At 33.0% G+C, this 22,411-nt stretch overlaps 1 protein-coding gene and 1 long non-coding RNA gene across 2 annotated transcripts; one reads left to right on the forward strand and one right to left on the reverse strand.

Annotated features, from left to right (window-relative positions):
- Positions 1-5,201: 5,201 nt before the first annotated feature.
- Positions 5,202-5,510, forward strand: LOC116403528. The gene is made up of 2 exons (XR_004216308.1): positions 5,202-5,276; positions 5,390-5,510. It is a non-coding gene; the product is annotated as an uncharacterized LOC116403528 (long non-coding RNA).
- A 13,784-nt stretch (positions 5,511-19,294) lies between these two features.
- On the reverse strand, positions 19,295-20,285 carry LOC116403225 (lectin-like). The gene is made up of 2 exons (XM_031883823.1): positions 20,113-20,285; positions 19,295-19,923 (listed from the first exon to the last, which is right to left on the reverse strand). Exons 1-2 carry the CDS (start codon positions 20,214-20,216, stop codon positions 19,563-19,565), a joined length of 465 nt encoding a protein of 154 aa, XP_031739683.1. The 5' UTR covers positions 20,217-20,285; the 3' UTR covers positions 19,295-19,562.
- Between the last annotated feature and the right edge of the window lie 2,126 nt (positions 20,286-22,411).

Below are 22,411 nucleotides of genomic sequence, written 5' to 3' on the forward strand. Positions count from 1 at the left end.
ATCCAAGTTTAGGAGCACAACAAATTTTAAATGTAAATACATAACCATAAAAAAATAATTGATTTCCAAAAACAAAATATAAATAAGATGAATAATTTTTTCTAGACAATATAATATCAACTAACAAAAAGATATGCAATTCGATCACGTTCTTCGAACGATCATGTTTGATGTCCTCATGATTTCTTTCAAAAATGTTAAAATGAAGTAGATTTAATTGATAGAGGAACATTTGCAAATTCCTATATTTAAATGTACATGAACATACGTTGAAAAAATATTTAAAATATTTAAAAATTAATAAAACAAAACAAAAAGAATGACAAAGTGAAAAATAGATAGTAAGAAGGAATAGAAAAAATAGATATTTGAGAACGATTCCTCGTAAAACATCAAATAAACATTTATTCTAAAATTTGGTTGCATGTATTTTTTCTCAAATGATTTATTTCATAATCTCATTTTTTTAAAATATTATTTTAAACCAACGTGAAACACCTCAATTTATCTTTAAATAAATTATTTTAAAAATTGAACACTTCTAAAACCAATCGAAACACACCCTTAGTCTTGACTAAAAGTAATTTTTAACCTTTTCATTTTTATAATTTTAAAACATATATATATATATATATATATAAATAAATAAATAAATGTTCTTAAAAGGAAACTAAAAGTTTGAGGAAACAATTAAAAATGTATTTGATTTACTTATTAAAAAAAAAAAACTATTTCCAAAAACAATTCTTAAAATAACTTAATTTCAAAAACAAAAAATTGTCTCGTTTTTTTCTTAATTTTCCTTTCACAAAATTATGAATATTCGATCGATTTTACATTAATTGTATTTAAACTAATTAGAGATTAACATGCATCAAAATTAAGAATACCAAATACACGATTTGCATTCAGAAATTTGGAATTTGGAATTGTTATATATGCATAGAACATATAATGTAATGAAGATTCATGATGTATGTTAAATCCTTTTGTTCTCTTGAGTGATGTCACGATATTCATAGGTAAGGATTTTGCTTATGCTCATAATTCGTGGATATTTTACTAAAGTTTTAAGTGTACAATGTTGGTAGTGAACTATCAGTATGCGCTCAAATTTTGTAATAACGATAACTCACTTGTTGTGCCTTAAAACTCTAATGATATGTCGCCATGGACGGATTTATTAAGAGGTTAGAGGCACGTGTCCACCCTCACACCCTCACATTACAATATATCTTTAAAATGCATATTTTTATTATTTTATATCTTTGGTATAGTGGCTGTATCTCCTTTAAAATCTAGAGGTTTTTGGTTCAAAACTCATCCATTACAATTTTTTTTTTTTTTGTTAATAGTGCCTCCTACATATGATTTCTGGATACGCCACTGTGTCGCGTGTGTATAAATTTTCTTTTCTTACGCTCAAGTGCAAAACATTGAAAATTATTTTCTGGATAAATCAGAATCGAATACGAAAACTTAGTAATGTATTAATTGGATGCCTAATTTTATGTTTTGGGGTGAGACTATACAATATAAATATATTCATACTATGTGATGAATCTAATCTATTACTTACATCTGATAAATACAAATTTGAGGAATGCAAGTAGTGACGTGATCATGAAAGATGGGTGAGTATGAATGTAATGAACTAACAGTCAACATATTTCAGACAACGGTGAATTGATGAAGGGAAATAGATTCACTACATGATGGTTGAACTAAAAAGACTTAGAAATTAATTTTGACAATAATAAGTTTCATACTTCTTCTAATTAAGACAAACACTTCTCGGCATTTTTACCACACATATTCATATCTCTAGATATATATGTTAAAGTTGACTACAACAAAAATAAATGTCATCTACAACAAAAATTATGTAATAGTACGTCCTTGCACTTTCACTACAACAAAAATGGTCTACGGCGACAATTATTTTTTGTTGCGAACAAAATCTATCGGTTATTTACAGTCATAGCATCGTCTGTTGTGAAAAGTCATTCCATGAAAGATTTCAAAAAATGTCACAATAAGTTTTTTCATGACAGAAAATAAATGTCATTAATTACTATTTTATGACAACAAATATCTGTCATATTTTATTTTATGATAACAAATAAATGTCTTCATTTGCATATTAACGACAATTACAAAAATGTCGTAAATTCGTTTATTATGACATTTTTTATCTGTCAAGCATATGCTAATCGTGACAGTTTTTTATAAAGCAAATGTTATTGTTTCGCTATTGACGATAGTTACAAAATGTCAAGAATTCGTATATTATGACATTTTTTCCCTGTCAAAGATAAGTCAATCGTGATAGTTTTTTATAAAATTAAATTGTCATTGTTTTATATTGACAACAGTTACAAAATGTCACAAATTCGTATATTATGACATTTTTTTCTTATCGTATATTCCTCAATTACTACTTTTTTTTTCATGTTCTTCTTGTCGCTCTGCTATTACACTAACCATTTCAATGACAATAATGTTCTAATACATCATACCCATATGGAACACAAAGAGTCGACATTTTATTATATATATGCGATAATATACTTTGTAATATTTGTACACCCATTGGCTAATAACCACTTTTTTTTGTTAAAAGGTAGTTTACATACAAAAAGAATAAACATTAACATCTTTAGGTACCAACAAACCTAAAATCAGTACATTGGAATCAAGATTTTTCTACCAACCATACAAAAAGTCCTATATCAATCCATTGCTCCATCTTGGCTTCACTGCTCAAATGGATTCTTCTAAACCTAGTAAGAAAACAAAATCTAATTTTAAAGTATAACTAAAGAACATTATCTAAAAGAACGTTCTATTTAAAGCTAATTAAGGCACAGTGAAAATGACACACAACAGAAGAGAAGAACAACCATAGATTTAATTATAACATTTCCAATCAAGTTTGAAACAATTTACAAGTACATCAAAAGTAGAAAGTATGGAACTCAATGATTATCATCTCATGGAATGTTTAAGGTCCCCGGTCAAGGAAGAAAACAACATTGATGAAGGATCTTTTAAACAAATCCAATGCCATCTTTAATTGGTCATTATGTAAGAATTTAAAGGATCATATTGACCATCATATCAAATCCATATGGAGCTCGAGGAAGATAGTTTGGACCGTTTTGGATGGCTATTAACAAAGCTTGTGGTGTCCTCATCATGTGGACTGGTCCATCAGGACAAGCAAATAAGTATCACTAACACAACAACTTATAACTTTCATACTCACTAAGAAAAACTATAAGTAAGTGTTCGATTAGAGGACATTAAACCAATGCCAATCAAAGAGGGAGGCTAATCAAATATGGGCAACAAATTTTACTATAAATATTATCGTTCCACTAATATGTTCCATTTTTTCCTAAAACCCAAAACCAACCGAATTTATACCTAAGTTATGTCTAGAAAAAAGTCCAACAAAGGTTGTTGGAGCATTTTCCAATCCTTCTTTTACATCTTCAATATAAACAATATACCTCTTTTTTTAGTAGTTACTAACCTCTTCATAGAAACAAGTGCAAGTAATCGCTTTAAAGAAATCCCTTTATATTGAGCTAACTACGAAGGAAGAATCTAGAAGTCACTATCAAGAAAGCATACATAAACATGTTGACAAGAGTTTAAAGAACTAAAACACACCCATGAGTTTTATCAATGATATGAACTGCACACAAAGATGCTCGGTGAACAGACAATAAATGCATAAATTCTTTGAAAATGAAAATGTCAATTTGATTGGTTTTATCTAAATAATTTGTTTCTTCTTCAAATGTAATTCATCGCATGTCGTATTTCAACACCAAGTTTCAAGTAACTTACCAACTTTATCGTGTTAAAATAAAAATAAAAATAAAAAACAAAGGAAACAAAGTGTAGAGAGACTTGAGAAATGATCATTCTCATATAATAACACAAACATAAATTGCAAAAGGTTTGTATGCCGCATATATATGACATTCAAACATAAACCTTCGGTGAAAAATCCACATGTCTAAGCATGTACGTTAAAAATCATCCTAATCTCATTTTGATTCCAAGTAAAGGAATTGGATCTAGTGCTTTTATGTTATCAATAAGGACCTAAAACGAAAAAAATAATAAAATTGGATCAAAACAAATATTTATTCACAAGCATCTAAACAACAATAATTTTGCAACTTACTTGACAGTAACCATCTCATTCCTCTCATGCAATTTGTTTAAAATCCTCCATTTTGCTAATGAAACAATGCCATCTAGTTGGTCATGTGTATTCCTCTCTCCAGCGACCGATATGATTCCACTAGTAAACTGAATGAAAATATCACTACAAGAAAAACTACCTATTATGATAATTGTATACATCCCAAATTGAAAGGAGAAAAAAAAACTGTCACAAAAGCTAAAAAACTGCGTTTTTGGCGGGAAAAGACGGAATTTTTCGGATTTTACTTTCCGCGACAGTTATTTGGTGTCATAAAAGATACAAAAAAATAATTTATTTAATTTATTTAAATAAACTTTATTTTAAATAAAAAATTTATTAAAATCAGATTTTTTCCTAATTCTAAAAACATTAAATAATTTATTTATTAAAATAAAACATCTCCAAAACTCTTTCTCTACCTCATCCTCCTCCTCCTCTTCTTCTTCTCTTCTTCTTCTCTTTTTCTTCTTCTCTATGGAAGATCCACATGTTGCCCCTCCTCGATTTTTCCTCCCTTCCGCTAACCATCTCTCTCCCTTTCTCACGCACGCCGGAAAAGACTAGACTTTTGGTCAACAACGCACGAAATCCCTCTCTCTCTCATTCAGCCGACGCAACCACCCAACACCCCTTGCACCGCTAAACTCACTGCTGAATCTCAACCATTATTTCTATTGTTTGTATTTATACAGTATATATTAACTTCAAATGCTTTCATTTTACCCACAATGTGATATATTGATGGTTCTTTTTATGAAAAACATCCCTCATAGTTTTGCTTTTATATGAGATATGTGTTTGTTTTGTCTACCATCCTATTCAATATTGTTGTTTACAATCATTTTTCTAATTTGAATCTACATTTTTTCTTTATGGTTGGCTATGTGATGAAACATTTTGGTAGCTTACAATGTGTTTGATAAAATGCCTCAATGAAGCACTTGGTTGATTTTTGATTGATTTTTGTTCGTTTGAATTAGGAAATCAAGGCCAAGGGAGATGTCATGGCTATGGGCTGAAGCTTTGAGAAAAAGAGAATGAAAAATGAAATGTGAGATTTTAAACTTTGATGGTGTGAGTCTTTTTGTTTGTCTATGCATTTTCCAAGTGAATTTGAGTACTTTTGATTTTTCTATTGATATTTTGTTTATGGTTGCTATTGAGTTGCTTTGATTGAAGGATAGAGGGAAGTGATTATTGATAATTATAAGTATGTTCTCTCTCCCTTTCTTACAATAAGGATAGTAGCAACAAAAATTACTACATGTTCTATATTGAAAGGAAAGACAAAAAAATGATGGTGAATTAAGATTTATTTTGTATGGTAGAATTTTATTTGCCACTTACCATGCTAGATCTTTCCAAGAGGAGTAAATTTGAAAATGTCGAAATACACCCTCTGCTTGAAACATAAACCGCGATGTATGTTATACACATTGGAAAGGTATGAATGTGTATGTTGAAACTTAAGCCTATACACTTTCCAAGAGAATTTCTGTATGTTATCTATTTGGTTTTTGGCTTTAAGTTTTTGAAACTTAAGCCTATACACTTTTTTTACCTCTACTTTTTATCAACATTTTTAAACTATATTTTCTTCCTATGACTACCTTATTACATTTTGAATAATTGATTGAATTGAGGATTAGCGCAGAAAGTTCTCTTACTTCAAGGACGTTGTCGTTCTTTGTTCAAGTAAGTAATGTCTACCTCCCTACCAAAATACATATTCAACTATTGTGGTTTAAAGTATATTTTGTATAATTCTAGTCTCATTGAAATTGTTTTAGTCTAATTAGTATGGTATATTAGTAGTATATCAACGTTTGCTTGAATTAATACCATCAAAAATCTCCATAGTAGTTCTTTCCTTACTTTGAAAGATCTTGTTGTTCCTTTCCAACAATAGTGTTGGAAATTGGGGGGAGGGGGATTAAGGGCTTTATGAGAGTTATCAACTCAACTTTGTCAAATTGTCTTGTAAATGGAGTACGATTTAATCATTGAACATTTTTTCATACTTAGGGCTTGAAGAATCCTTGAGAGAGTGACAATGCTTGTTGAATTTTTATGAAAATGCAACATTGAAAAGGTATTACTTATGAGTATTTATGTTCAATCTTATTTTGTTGTGATCAATTGAGATGCATAATATGCACTAGAAATTTGTTAAAGTGCTAGACTTATATGTTTTTTTGATAAGGTTGGAAGGGCTCCAAGGTACGTTTTTAACTATTGAATTATAATGAAAATTGTTTGGACTTGTTAGTTCAAAGTTTAAATTGAGTTTAGCTTGTGAAACTCAAAGATTTCATTTGTATACTGATTATATATGTTGGTGTGGAATAGTTTATCTTGCATGTACCTAACAAAATGATTATGTTTGCTTGATTAGGGAATTTTATATAGAATTCCTACCTTCAAAAAGTTTACTTTGTCATATGTGCTGAAATTCATGCGTTCCTCTATTATATTTATTCTAAGGTGTTCTTTACAACATAAGCTCGCTCTATCTTGAATTAGTTTATAGATTTTGGTTGCTGATATTAAATTCTACAAACGCTCATCAAGTACATGGTTAGGAAATAAGTTCTTGATTAGAAACAAAATTCATAATATATATAATGTTTCTTTTACATTCACATTACTACATGATAGTCCTCCATTTTCTTCTTTGTTGTGGTAATGTTGGTTCACAAATGTATGTGTTGTGGATGCTTATATTCATGTTGTCTTTGTAGGTTAAATCGGAGTCGATAACTTCATGAGTTTTCTTTCAAAGAACATTTTCAGAGACGAACATTCTCGGTTGGTCGTTTATGCTTCTGCAGAAAATCTTGTTAGATGTATTCTAATGCTATTTAAAATATTTTTTTGATTAAGGGTTGGGATTCCGTACTTGTAAATTGTTGAAACTTGATTGGAAATTTACGAATATTATAAATTGTATTATATCGTATATATATTAAAGTGTTGGCTACTTTTTTCTATATGGGTATCAATATTATAAATTCAAAATTGTCATTCTCAGCTACATTATTGTCATTCAAATGGTTCGTGTAATGGTGGAGCGGCAAGGAGAACAGGAAAAAATTGTAGTAAATTGAGAAATTTGCAACAGAAAATAAATGACGTAATAAATGAATTTGTGACAGTTATTAATTGTTGTCAATCCGAAAACGATGACAGTTGTTTAATAAAATAAATTGTCACGATTGCCCTATATGTGACAGGAAAAAAATGTCGTCAATAGCAAAACAATGACATTTTTATAAAAAAGAAACTGTCGCGATTAACATATTCATGACAATTAAAAAATGTCACAATAAATGAATTCGCAACATTTATTTAACCGTCGTTAATACACAAATGATGATAGTTATTTGTTGTCATAAAATAAAATATGACAGTTATTTGACGCCGTTGAATTTTGATTAACGACATTTATTTCATGTCATAAAATAACTTATTGTGACAGTTTTTAAAAACTGTCATCGAAGGACTTTCCATGACTCCCGCTTCTATGACTAAAAATAACTATCATGAATTTTGTTTACGACAGTAAATAACTGTCATCGTAGACTACTTTTCTTGCAGTGCATGAGGAGAAATTCAAATAAATGATCTTATCTCTAATGTTCCTAAGGATTGAAACTCTCCTAGAATACTAAAAAAAATATGTATTCAACACAAGACTTGTGATTACAAGAACTTTCTTATAATAGAAACAAATTTGCCTGGCTAATGAAATAAAAATAAACTTTTTGAAATCACCACACCAAAAGGTGAATAACATAAAATATCTCCAATTGGATATCAATGAATCAAATAATTCAACCTCATTTGTAATTATATTACTACAAATTGCAATTAACTCAACTTGAAGTGGCTTTTTTGTAACTATGAGAGAAGCAATAAAATAGAGTTGTAAGTTTTCAACTAATCAAGATAAATATTTCTTTAAAATAAAATTTGTGATTAGAAATGCAATAACCTACTATTAAGTGTGGCAAACGAACCAACAAAGTTGCATTCAACGAACTAGAAAAATAATAGCCAAATAAAATATTAAATAGCTAAACTACTAGCAATTAATATCTAAAAATGGTAAAATGCAAATCATTCGTTATAGCTACACTACAAGAAAAATGGTCTACGACGGCAATTATGTATATTGTAAAGGAACCCTATGTATTAGAGAGTGTCTAAAGAATAAACTAAAAGCCTGAGAGCTAATAAAACTGATTATTAGCTAGCGTGAGAGAGACATTCCTTCTAATTGACATAAATGCACCTAAAGAAAGTTTAGGTCAAGACAACTATTATTTCTTCAAAAAATTCAAATTTACTCCTCTTGAAAAGATCTAGCATGGTAAGTGGCAACTACCATACAAAATAAATCTTTGTCGAAGAATACCCAATATCAACAATGAACCTACAACACATCTATCCAAAAATGCAAATATTACACACAAGGTTTGGGGAGCTTTGTTAAAAAGGGTATGTCATATGAAAAGTTCACGTAGTTTTATAAAGGATGTACATACTAAGTGCATTATAAATGATGACTTAATATTACACACAATATGAAGCATATACCAGCAATTAAAAAATAAAAAATATAGCCTCCATTGTAACAAAATGACTATACTTTGGGAATGCATTAATCATAATCATACCTTCATTGTATGTCTTAGGCTCCCACTTTAATGATATGATTTTTGCGAGCCATTTTAATTCACCACCATTTTTTGGTATTTCCTTTTAATATAGAAGTACATGTAGTAATTTTTGTTGCTACTATATTTTGAAGGGATAAAAGCCCTATGGCAGCGGAAGAATTAAAAAACTATTACTCAATTTAATTTGGAAATATTAAAATACCGGTACATTGGCAAAATTTTAGAATCATAATTCTAAATGAATTCTAACCATGCTTTTAAAGATAAGATACAAGAACTTACTTTCAATGTCGTCTCTGAATCTACAACTCAATCTCCAAATTGGGACACCATCCGTGGCGACCTTCCTATCCTTTGGGAACCAATTGGGATGGGAAAAAACTTGGAGATATTTGAGAGAAACTTTTTTTGCAGAGAGAAAAAACCTTCGATTTTTTTCTTAATGAAATTTTTTTTGAAGAAAACTGTTTTCTTCTAGATATTGATAGCTCTCTTTCCTTCTTGGAATAGGAAAATGAGTAGGAGAGAATAATGAGATTCTTAATATCAAATATGCTGATTAATTAACAATTAATCAATTAGTTAATAATGAATTAAATCATATTTAATTAATATTTCATTCAAATCTTATTTGAATAAATATCTATCTAATATCTTATACATTTATATTAATACAATTAATTAAATTATATTTAATTAATATTTCATTCAAATCTTATTTGAATGAATATCTCTGCAATATTATTTTATAAATTTAATTAAATCAAATTTAATTAAATAAAACTAAATTATTAACTAATTTTCCATTATGTAGAAGAAAAACAGTTTTTCTTAACCAATCAATTAAACTAATGATTTTGTTTTTCTGCAAAATAGTTTCTCTAAAACTTTTTCCATCTCAATTGGTTCTCACAAATCAATCTCATCACATAGGATAGGAAGGTCTCTGACTGGTGGTGTCCCCAAATTTGGTGGATTGTAGATTCAGAGATGTCAACAAGAGTAAGTTCTTTGTATCTTTCAATTTAAAAGCATGCTTAGTTTTTTATTTAAATTTTGATTCTAAATATTGTCAATGTTTTGTTATTTTGGGATTTCCAAATTAAATTGAGGAATGGTTCTATCAAATCTTCCATTGCCCAGAGCTTTTATTCCTTCAACAATGTCTCAATATCATGAATACTTAGATTAGTTGAAAAGGTAATGGACAAATATTTAGGTATTTGTTATCAACTACCAATCTCATTGTTTGGTATCGGTAGGAAGACTTGTGTTATTTGAGAAGATATTATTGACTTCTATAATATACGAGAAGTAAAGACTTTGTATAATATACGAGAAGTAAAGACTTTGACATTGGTGGCATATATGGCGTAAATATTCATGCATCCACTCTAGACTTTTCTTTATAAGTACTTGTTTATTGACTTTTCCATCTTTCTTAGGTATTTGCATTCACAAGATGTTTCAAATAACATCTTTCTTGACTCATCCCTTATATTTGTTGGTCACACTAACCAAGAAGTTAGAGCTCACAACCTATGCAGTAAATTAATGACTTCAAAACAAAACCAACTCGTTCGGGCTCCTTTTAATCTAGAGTAAGTAATATTATACTAATTGATTCATTAAAATATATTGCTTCTTCTTCCATTGATATTGAAACACATAACTCATACTTTTATGTGCTCTCCATTTAGGTTTTGATCATATTGTGTGATTTGCTTCTTTGAATTGATCAATCTTAGGGCTTTGGATTATGTTAAGGCAATCTTGGGGGTGGGGGGAGGGGGAGGTTCAACTTTTATTGTTGTCGTCTACTTTTGATTTAGCGTAGAGAAACTGATTTCTAGACTATAATTAATGCTTATTGTCATTAAAATGTATTGCATTGACAGTGAAAACAATCTACTTGTATTATTTCTATGTAGTGGGAAATTGGCACTTCTGGCTATTAATGCGTACGATGAAGTCTACCATATTGACTCACTTTGAACAACATCAAGAGTAGATATTAGGTATGTAATTGACACGTAACTAAGCTTCTTTCATGTATGATGTTTTTCTTTTTAAAGTTCACTTTGTGGCGAACGTGCAGTTGTTTCTTGGAAATAGGGTTATTACTATCTTTTGATCTCAGAAAAATATTCAAACAAGTCGAAAACAACCAACATGGAAAAGAGTGAAGATAACTGTAAACATATTTATTCGTTAATTAAAAGTATACGATATATGGGGTATTTGCACCATTAAGTATTTTGGTAATTTATGTATTTACAGTGTCCTTTGCAAGTTGGATTATTTGAATGCGGGTACTATATGATGAGATACATGAGAGATATAATCACTAATGGAAACATAGTAGTCATAGATTCAGTATGTTGTGTTTAAATGATTGTTTGAATAATTTTATACAATTCAAGTAATCAAAGAACTTCAAAATTTTAGTTTTCCTACCAGATTGATATAAGGAGCTCATATAGTCAATTCGAGTTGGATGAAGTGTAAAACCCCGAACTATAAGGTAATTAATTTTAATCAGATTACTCTATTTTTAGGATTTTAAATTTTGTTGAGTGTTATTTTATTTCTTTAGGCTTGGAAGAGAAGTTTAATTATTGGGAAAGAAAAGAAGTGAAGGATGAAAATGTAATAATAAGAATAATAATATAATAATATTATTATTAATTATTAATTTATATAAAAAAAGAAATTAAAATTTCTCTCTCTTCCTCTCTCTCGTGCGTGACCCTTCCCCGTCTTCTTCCTTCTTCTTTTTTTTTTCCTCTTCTTCTCCTACTTCATCCCCATACCCTAGCCTCCATAGTGTCACAATCGTAGCGTTTCAACCTCGAGACGGACGATTGTGCGGCACTTGTTCTAACTCACGAACAAGTCAGTCGATCAAAATCCAAGAGTTGTGGGTAACGTCGATGTATGTCGTAACCTTCCTTAGCGTTTTAGGGAAATTTTATTTATAAAACGCGGGAAGGAAAGAAATACATTGAAAGAGACGTTACAATAAGCATTAAAGACTGTCAATTGCAAGGAAAAATGGTTGCTTGCAAAGAGTACAACTAATGCTTGCGGGGATTCAACTGGTATGCCTCCCTATAGTACATTTTAAACATTTTCTTCTCTGGCAGGCTTGGATATGAAAATGTCGAAACGTCACACCCAAGCTTTATGACCTAGAATGGAAAGCAAACACCTAAACTAGTTATGCAAAGTAAAGATGGGATAAACTGGGGGTAATCAGAGCATATAACCAAAGGTAAACACATTTTGGAAAAATATGTCCGTGACACACTCCCCCACTTAAACAGTTGACGTCCCCGTCGACTGGCAAAGCTGGAATCCTTCGATCTTCTGCCTCCACGCTTCACGGTCTTGGTACGTCTTCCACAGGCTTCTTCCATGAGGAGGCTCTTCTGTTTCATCATGAACTTGTGTATCCTCCCCATGGGTCTTCTTCTTCAACTTTTGTTGATTCCTCGTGTGCTCTCACGAGGTGGAGATCTTCGTATCTTCAGAAACCGCATCAGTTTAGGTTGCGGCGTCACGATGTCTTGACCTTCCACATGAAGGTCCAAGAGGCGATGCTTCCCATCTGCCCATCTTCTCAGCCGCTTCGAAACTTTCTCCAAATTAGCTCGAACAGTGTCTGATCTACGCTTCCACTTCTTGGCAAGGTTACGAGTCTGAGGCTCCTTCTTCATACAAGAAAAATCAACAGGACGCGACAATACATATTGTCCGTCACCAACACTCATTGTTGGACTTCCGTCAGTTGATGATTTCTTCATAGCTGTAACACCTGGTTGTGTTGCCTCCAACGAACAAACCCCGTTCTTTTGCGCTAACTGGCCGGCCTTCGTCAAACTCCTGCCATCATGAGCGACAGAGTTTTCCTTCGTGGATTTTGTTGACACGTCTCACGTTGGGCTGTCAGCTTGACATGCCTATGTACGAGCCGACACATGTGGAACCCCATGATTGCTTTCTATGCGTTCTGACTCGAAATCAAGTTTGAGCACGACTCTTCGTCTCCTTGCTTGATTTGAACTCAGATTCACCTGAGTACCGAAATGGCGGGCAACATCGTTGTTCATCTTTCTGACAAACGTTGATTTATGGGAACCCTGTCTCCCATCCCTCAGACCGTGTGCTATGGCCAGCGTTTCTTCTTCAAACACTGTATGATTGCCCTCGATGGCACTCTTATTCTGACTCTCAAATGCGATAGGGTGTCCCTTCTATAGTAGGACCCCACTCAACGCATGATTACGCACCTCAGCGTCAGCTAATTCAACAGGTTGGGTCACGCTTATGGACCCAAGAGTTGGCCCTCTCCTCGGGGCTTGCTTCAGGACACGGTTGTTGACACACAACTGCCCATTCTCTTCCTCACGCAAAAAGCCTTGTGCTTTATACGGGGCTCCTGCAGGTCTAGCGAATCCTACACTCGACAATCTCTTTGATTGTCTCCAAAGTCCAGGTGACTCTAACGGTGCCATACGATGATTATTCTCCGTAGGCGATCCTGGCATGGGCAAACTCTCATGTTTCCCATCTCCATATTTCTCCATGACACACCTTGTGTCTTCTCGAACACGGTCCTCTCTCAGTTGCATGGCCGAGATCGTTCTCAGTCCTTTAGGTTGCCTAAGGTCTGTCTGCACAATGGTGGGGTTAGACCCCGTGATCACCAGACATTTGGCTGCAGGCATTATGATCAGTTGATGTTCGAGAAGGAATTCCATTCCGAGAACTACATCAAAGTCATCCATGCCCACAACCACAAAGTCAACAAGGCCGCTCCATCGTCCCAACTGTATCATCGCTCGTTTCACTACTCCGACGACGGGTAAAGCTGTAGAATTTACGGCCTTCATCTTTCCTGTATCCTTCTTCCAGTGAAGGTTATCGTCTGGCTTCCACAACCGTTATGAAATTATGGGTTGCACCAGAGTCAACCATAGTGCTTCTTGCATGGTTCCGGTTGATCCAGGTGTCCACATACATTAGGCCCCCTTTCGTGCACCCACCTGTCTCCCCTGCTCTCTTTTGAAGGGACGACAAGAGTCTTATGGCTCCCACTCTAACATTCTGAACTCTGTCTTCCTGCCCAACTTCCTCCTCTGGTTGACCCGACACATCATTTGAGTCTGCAGCTAACGAGGCCTGAAAGGCATAGAAGGCAGCTTTATCCGGACATTCCCTTGCGCGATGTGTTCTATTACATATATAGCAACTGATAGAACGATTTGACGTGTTTGGATTATCACGTCTTCTCTAGGTGTCCCCTGTATTGGATAGAAGGCTTGCGATCTCTACTGGGACTTCCATTTTCATCGGTAGTCCTGGGGAATTCGGTTGGTCGTTCCTGTCTCTTCCAGGTGAAGAGCTTTGACGACGCCTCGTCGCTTGAGTGTCATCAGACAGATCGAACAAACGCTCCGCTATTGCATAGGCTGACGCGAGGTCTTGAACTCTCTGTTCGTATAACTTAGTCTTTGCCCACGACTTCAACCCTTCAACAAAGCTGAAGATTTTATCCTTTTCGGTCATGTCGGATACATCTAACATCAGCCCCGCGAATTCCCTCACATACTCCCGAATAGTTTCAGTGTGTTTTAATTCTCGCAGCTTCCGTCGAGCCACAACGTCAACATTTTCGAGGAAAAACTGCGAGCGGAGTTCTCTCTTTAAACTGTCCCACGTATCTATTATGCAACGCCCCTCCTGAACGTCCACATATCGGGATCTCCACCATAACTTGGCATCTTCAGATAGATGCATGGTCGCTAGTGTCACTTTGGCTTCTTCCATATTAGTACTCGTGGCTTTGAAGTACTGCTCAATATCGAAGATAAAGTTTTCCAATGCCTTTGCATCTCTTGCCCCACAAAAGGGCTTGGGTTCTGGAATCTTTATCTTGCCAACTGTAATTGCTCCTCCAGCTGGAGCTTGATTGGCCAACGCTCGCATCGTAAGGTTCACCTTCGTGTTCACCTCTACGATTTCGTTTCTAACGACATCCAAGGTGGCTTGAAAGTCCTCAGACATGCTATTTACCATTTCCATTATATCCTTTTGAGAGTTATCTAGCTCCATAACTCGCTCCTCCATTCGGGCAACAGAGCACGATGAACTGTCCCCACGCTCGTAGGAAATATTTCCAATTCTTTGGATTCGTGACTCGAGCGTGTTAACTCTAGCCAACAAATCTTGTATGGGCAATCCGTCTAGGCGACCAGACACCACGTCAACAGCATCGACTCTCTCGACAACTTCCTCAAGTCGTTCTTCCATCAATCGGATGGAATCAGGAACTTCCATCAGGTGGAGCATCTGCTCTTCGATCTCTACCAACTGTTCTTCATGGGTCTTACTCGCTCATTTTGCAGTCGACATTTTACTCACTCTTATACCACTTGTCACAATCGTAGCATTTCAACCTCGAGACGGACGATTGTGCGGCACTTGTTCTAACTCACGAACAAATCAGCCGATCAAAATCCAAGAGTTGTGGGTAACGTCGATGTATGTCGTAACCTTCCTTGGCGTTTTAGGAAAATTTTATTTATAAAACGCGGGAAGGAAAGAAATACATTGAAATAGACGTTACAATAAGCATTAAAGACTGTCAATTGCAAGAAAAAAGGGTTTCTTGCAAAGAGTACAACTAATGCTTGGGCGGGGATTCAACTGGTATGCCTCCCCTATAGTACATTTTGAACATTTTCTTCTTTGGCAAGCTTGCATATGAAAATGCCGAAACGTCACACCCAAGCTTTATGACCTAGAATGGAAAGTAAACACCTAAACTAGTTATGCAAAGTAAAGATGGGATAAACTGGGGGTAATCGGAGCATATAACGAAAGGTAAACACACTTTGGAAAAATATGTCCGTGACACATAGCCTCTCCGATCTTTCTTTTTCTTTTCCTTTCAGATCTGCAGCCGACCGCCGATCGTCTCGGTCTTCCATTGAAGCTGAACGTCGTCGTCGTCGTCGGTTGGTGTTGTCGGCGTCGCGTCCCCTCTCACCTTGCCGTTCATCCGGCTACGTCTGCGCCGATCTCCATTCGTGAAGTCCAGCCGCCGCGTGATTCCCGTCTCATTCCGTTCACCGAAACTGAAACCCAGTCGCGACTCTTCTTTCTTCTTCGAATTTAAACCATCGCGCCCATCCGCCTGTAACCGCCGTGTCTCTCTGGGTCGTCGTCCAGATTTGCAATCTCGTGTCCCCACCAATAGCCCCGTCCCAATCGTCTCTGTGTCCGTTGAAGCCAAACCCAGCCGAGCCCGCGTTTCGTTCGTGTGTAGTTCTGCCGACGCTCGTCGTTTAGATACGAACCGTGTAGCATCCAACAGCTGCGCATCGTGAAGTCCTCATCTGTCGTGCAACTCCCCGTGTTCCAGTCGCGGGTCCAACATCCATCTTTATTGTTGTGCAGATCTGTTTTGCACGCATCAATTTCATTCGTGTGCCGCTGCTTCTATTTTATTGTCAATCGTCAAAGCTATGTTGTGAGTTCATTGGTAAGGAGAAATTGTGGATTTAGTAGTATTGTTCTTGGCTAGCGTAAGTTTTAAAATTGATTAATTGATTTGGGTATTGCTTGATTTTAAGGTGATATTAGAGAGGCCGTGCTTGGATATCTAAGTTTCGAACTTCATTCTACTTGGAATTTAATTTATTGGATTTAGTCTGATTGAAGAGCTTACGTAAACTTGAGGTAAGGGACTTTCTACTGGACTCACCTAAAGTTTTGAGTTGTGTTGGACGATATGGTTATATCGGAACTTAGTAGGGATGATGGTTATGATATACACATTTGGTTGCAAACTAAATGTTTAGTGTATATTGTGTTTAACTGGAAATATATATATACACACATATATTTATGTATGGATTGATGTGGATTGTTGAATGTATATTGTGAATGACTGAAGTTATGCATATACATAAATTGACGTAGATTTGATGTTGAATATATATATGGAGATTGTCTGGGATTAAACATGCAGGTGTGGATGTTGGACAAGATGATATTAGTAGACTGTGCTGTATAAAATTTTGGATGTGAACTGGTGAATTTGTTTTGGTTGGGTGTGGGTTATACTAAAATGTGGCTTGTACTGGTAAACTGAAGGGTGTTATGACTTTGTAGTTTGTTCGAATGATGTATTAAAATGTTACCAACGGTCTTTGGACTAAAGTGGGATAAGTTGATTGTTAGAATGTTACGTGAAAGAACTTTATATTTTGAAGTAACGGAAATGTGTTATAAATGACTAGGGGAAAATTGTTAGCTTTTATTGGGATGTGTGCCTTATAGATGTCCTATGGGATCACCAATTATTATGCATCCTTCGAGAGCATTAGACTGATATGTGTTTCTGCAGAACACTAGACTGAAATGTACATCCCTCGGGTGTTAGACTGATACGTGTATCCTAGAGGATCACAAGACTGTGAATGTGCAGGGTATCCCAATAGGACGTTAACAATTTATTTCCCCCAACGAGACTAGTAGTGGGTCTCTTATTGAGTATTTTATACTCACCTCTTTATGTTTAATTTTTCAGGCAAAAAGTAACAAAGGCGGCAAGCCGGCGAGGGGAAGGAAGGAAGCGTGATTGCCATAGGAAATGTGTTATTTTGCTTCTGCTTATTGTTTTTGAGGTTTAAAACGTTGTATTGAAACTTAGTTTACAAACTCTTTTTTTTTTGGAAACAATATTTTTTTTAAGTTTTGAATATTTGAAATCAGGCCTGACTTAAAGTTGTTTTTTCCTCGATTGAATGTTTTTCAACTGTCTTACATTTCATTTTGTATCAACCAAGGTCTTTTGTCAAAAGTTAATGACCTCGACTTAGGTAGAAAAGTTGGGTCGTTACATGAAGTGCGAATGAAGCTTGCTAATTTTTTGGGTGGCCACATTTGATTATGGTGATTATGTTTTTGGTTAGATAAACAGATTTTGTTGATATTTTGTTCATATTGGATATAGGTGAACTAGTTTTGTTGATACTGGAATGACAAGTTTTGGTATGGTACACCTTTAGGCTATACATAGGTGGAAAGTTTAATAAGTTTGGACTAACTACATGTATGGTTCATTGATATATATATATATATATATATATATGCAATTTGTTAAGATATTATTACTTCTTTGATGGAAAATTTGAGTTGATTCAGTTGTTCAATTAATGTGTAGTTAACACATTTTTGTACTCTCTTGCTTTACTTATGTTTGTTATTCTTGAACTTCAAAATAGGTGCATGATAAATTATAGATGTGGATATAGTAAAATATATAATTTTTCATTTGAAAAAAAAACATTGACATGCAAATAGTGTCAAGAGTAAACAAATTCTTGACATGTAGAAACTGTTAAGTAATCTTGTATACTTGACCTTCATAAACTGTAAAGTACAATTTTACTTGATGCATAAAAACTTTCAAACAAAAAACATTTTCATTCTTGACACTGGATTACTTGACGCGTAAAAAGCGTCAAGTAATATACTTAGATGTTTTTTATTTATCAAATATAATTGTATCTAAAAATTGTGAAGTGAACTCCATTATACTTGAAACTGAATTATTAAACCCATTAAAAAGCGTCAAGTCTTGATCGGTAAAATGGTAAACCCTTTTTTGTAGTAGTGTTGGTTAGTTTAAAATTGATTTTGCTGTCTATGATGGATTCATTACGATAAGAGAGTTTGTCCGATGTTTCTAGATGGTTTTTGCTTTTGTTGTACTTAGATTAGATAACCCTATTCTTATATAATAAATTGACGAATCAATCTATATGATCTATCCTAAGAATATTTCAATCCAAAGGTAATCTATGGGTAACCCTATTATTTCTCACTATTATCTTACATTCCCACACTTTATTTATGTCATTTACTTTACCTATCAACCACTCCCCCACTATATACTTTGTTCCTTAGAAATATTTACCTTAGAGTATTGTTAAACACGAAACTTCTTGTGTGGTTAAATAAGACCTCACTACTCTTACTTTCAAGAAATGGTGGTTTACATCAACATATTACATGTTGTACTTGATTAACAGAAACCATAAAATAGTTATTGTCACTATTTAATTGAAAACCAGTAGGTGGTAAAACTAATCCATCACAACATAAAAGCGACTCTTGCAACATCATTTACAAAAAGTGTTAATTTTGTCTTCTCATATTACTCTTTGTTCATTCATTTCCTTTAATTAACAAATTAATAAGATCAAAATTACGATCGTGTTCATTTGTTTTCATTTTATCTCTTTAATTTCCAACATGTTTGTTATATGACGTACGCACAAAATAATCAATAATCACAAAATAAATGCTTAAATTTAATTAGAATAAACTCACGGTACATACTTTATTAAAAAACATACTAAAGTGTTTAAGGTGGCCTTATTGCTACTATGCAAAAGGTCATATTATTTATTTATTTATGTTGTGTTACATTATATTCAACATTTACTTGCATAACTGAAATATAACACATTTAAACTTAAAAGTTTTTGTAACAGAGCAAAATGTCTTATTATTTAGGGTTTAGGGTTTTATTCTATTACTTTATATTCATTCTTGAACATATCATTTCAAACTCATTTTTATGCTTGAATGGCAAGGGCTCTTATGTTCAAGCCTCTTTTCCAATTCCCTTCATGGTTGTACAAGCCGAATCGGATTGTTCCGCTAGTCAGAGAACCCCTTAGTATGAATTTACCGATTGGAATCTTGAACCACACATTTGGTTGTCTGCCTGCCAATACTATTTGAGACTCTTGCTTACTCCCATCTGGCAACTCGATTTCAAGGTGTAGTGGAACATGCCATCCTGAGGTGTTGGTTGTCATCATTACTTCAACGCTTGCATTGTACCAAATATCTTGTTTGAAATCAGATGCATCCATGCTCCAACGACAATCGAACCAAGATACTTGTAAAAGTCGGGCTTCTTCAATTGCGTAGCTGCAAGGTTTTAAATACCATGGTGAGAGAGAGCAATAATAAATAACATATAATTGGAACATAATCTATATTAAAAAAGTAGAATCTAATAACTAGTTTATATTATTATGAATGAAAACAAAAGAAATAGATGAAAATGCATGAGATATGAATAAAATGAACAAATAAAATTTGAGTTGAAGATTATACCTGCAAAAATCCACGGTGGCCCAACTCCAATATCGAGTGTCATCACCCCATGTTATTGTGGAAGCTCTTGGAAATGCCAAATAATGTGTGCTTTGGCCTGCCATTAAAATGGTATTTGAGAGATATAAAAGTAAGGATGAGAATGAGAAAATGTTGTATAAAGGTCCTTGATTGGTTTCAAGTATGGAGGATATCTTTGTTCTTTTATATCCATCTATGAGGGTATTTTAGACCTTTCCAAATGCAACCACTTTTTCCTATCCCTTATCCTTTCTCTCTTTTGTTTATTCCATTTTTTCAACATCTTTTATTTTTATATACTCTTTTTCATTTAGTTACTTTAAATTATTTTTTAATATAAGTTAGTTAACTTTTATATTTTCTTCTTGATAATTGATTATTCAACTCAAATTGTTCTTATCTTCCCTGTAATTAATTAAATTGTTGGAATATATATTTTTAAAAGTAGCAAAATTTATAAAATATTTACGATCTCTAATAAATTCTATCACCGATAGTCATTGATATGTTATAGTGATAGAAGACTATCATTGATAAAATCTAAAATTTTGTTATAGCTTGTAAATATATTAATTTATTTTGCTATTTTTAAAAATGTCTCTAAATTATACATATATGGATATAAAAATTATTTGTTAAAAGACCATTTTTATAAGAGTGTAATTATGTAAAGTTTATGGGCATTTGTATCATCGAATAAATAAATAATATTTAGAAGCATTTTTTAAAATAACAAAATAAATTAAAATAATTACAAGTTATAACAAAAAAAAAATTATTCTAGTAATGATAGAAACGGGTAGATTTCTATCACCGTCTATCAATGTCTTTGATAGAAGCATATCAGTGGCTATCAATATCTGTTATTGATAGAATCTCAAAATTTGGTTATATGTTGTAAATATTTTGTCAAATTTACTTTTTTTTTTTTTTTACAATTTTCCTAATTCTTATATATATTAATGTTATTATTATTTATAATTGATAGGTTTATTAATAGCCTTCCAAAGTACAATCTAACGTGGTTTAATTTCTATATGACTCTAATAAATATTATTTTTGAAAAGTCAATAACCCGTTCTTTTCATCTCCTTTTCCATTTTTCTCACTCACTTTTTCGTTATATTATTTAATTTTCAATATCAAAGCATGAAAGCATTAAAATTCATGAGAATCTATTCTCTTTTAATTTATCGAGAATATATTTGGAGTATAGGTTAGGGATAAAATCTGTAGAAATTAAAAAGAAGTTACTACTGAGTATGAACCCATCCATATCAAAGAGTTTATTGATTTGAAGTTTATAATATTTTTTAAACTCATGTCATGGAGATTGAAAGAGTTTATTGATTTGAAGTTTATATTCTTTTTGAAACTCATGTCATGGAGATAAGGGATAAGGGTGCTCAATTTTAAAAGATATACGTAGTCATATAAGTTGATATCTTTTTTTATATTATCAATGGAATTGACATATTTGTTAGTAGAGGAATTTTCAAGAATAGGAAATGTTACAAAATATTTATAACCTATAGCAAATTCTATCACTGATAGCACTATAGAAGACTATCATTGGTAGAATCCAAAATATTTTAATTTATTTTGCTATTTTTAAAAATGCTCATTGTTAGTATATGGGTAGAACGTTCATTTGTTGTATGTAGATTGCAAATCTCAGAACATGTGTGTTTGATCATAAGGGGTATGTGATATATATATTGGTTGTGTATTATGTTGAATTGTTTAGATATGAGTTTGATCATTCGTTTCATATTATAGTTTATATATTGAGGTTTGAGCATTCTTTTTTAAATTCTCCATATGGGGTTGATAGTCTCTAACTTGGAAACTGTTCATGAACTTTGTTAACATGAGACGATTATGAGGGTTTGACACTATATATGTTCGAGATATATAAACATTGTTATCTTACATTCCCACACTTTATTTATGTCATTTACTTTACCTATCAACCACTCCCCCATTATATACTTTGTTCCTTAGAAAAATTTACCTTGGAGTATTGTTAAACACGAAGCTTCTTGTGTGGTTAAATTAGACCTCTCTACTCTTACGATCAAGAAGTGGTGGTTTACATCAACATATTACATATTGTACTTGATTAACGGGAACCCTAAAATAGTTCTTGTCACTATTTAATTAAAAATTAGTAGGTGGTAAAACTAATCCATCACAACATAAAAGCGACTCTTGCAACATCATTTACAAAGTGTTAATTTTGTCTTCTCATATTACTCTTTGTTTATTCATTTCATTT

Source organism: Cucumis sativus, chromosome 4 (assembly GCF_000004075.3).
Source record: "Cucumis sativus cultivar 9930 chromosome 4, Cucumber_9930_V3, whole genome shotgun sequence".
NCBI lineage: Eukaryota > Viridiplantae > Streptophyta > Magnoliopsida > Cucurbitales > Cucurbitaceae > Cucumis > Cucumis sativus.

What these genes read in the sequence shown, in the direction of transcription:
- LOC116403225 (XM_031883823.1), bottom strand. Translation starts at nt 20,216, where the DNA reads ATGGCAGGCCAAAGCACACATTATTTGGCATTTCCAAGAGCTTCCACA. An exon ending in GCCACCGTGGATTTTTGCAG is followed by an intron (nt 19,924 to 20,112) that starts GTATAATCTTCA and finishes AAAACCTTGCAG; the next exon opens with CTACGCAATTGAAGAAGCCC.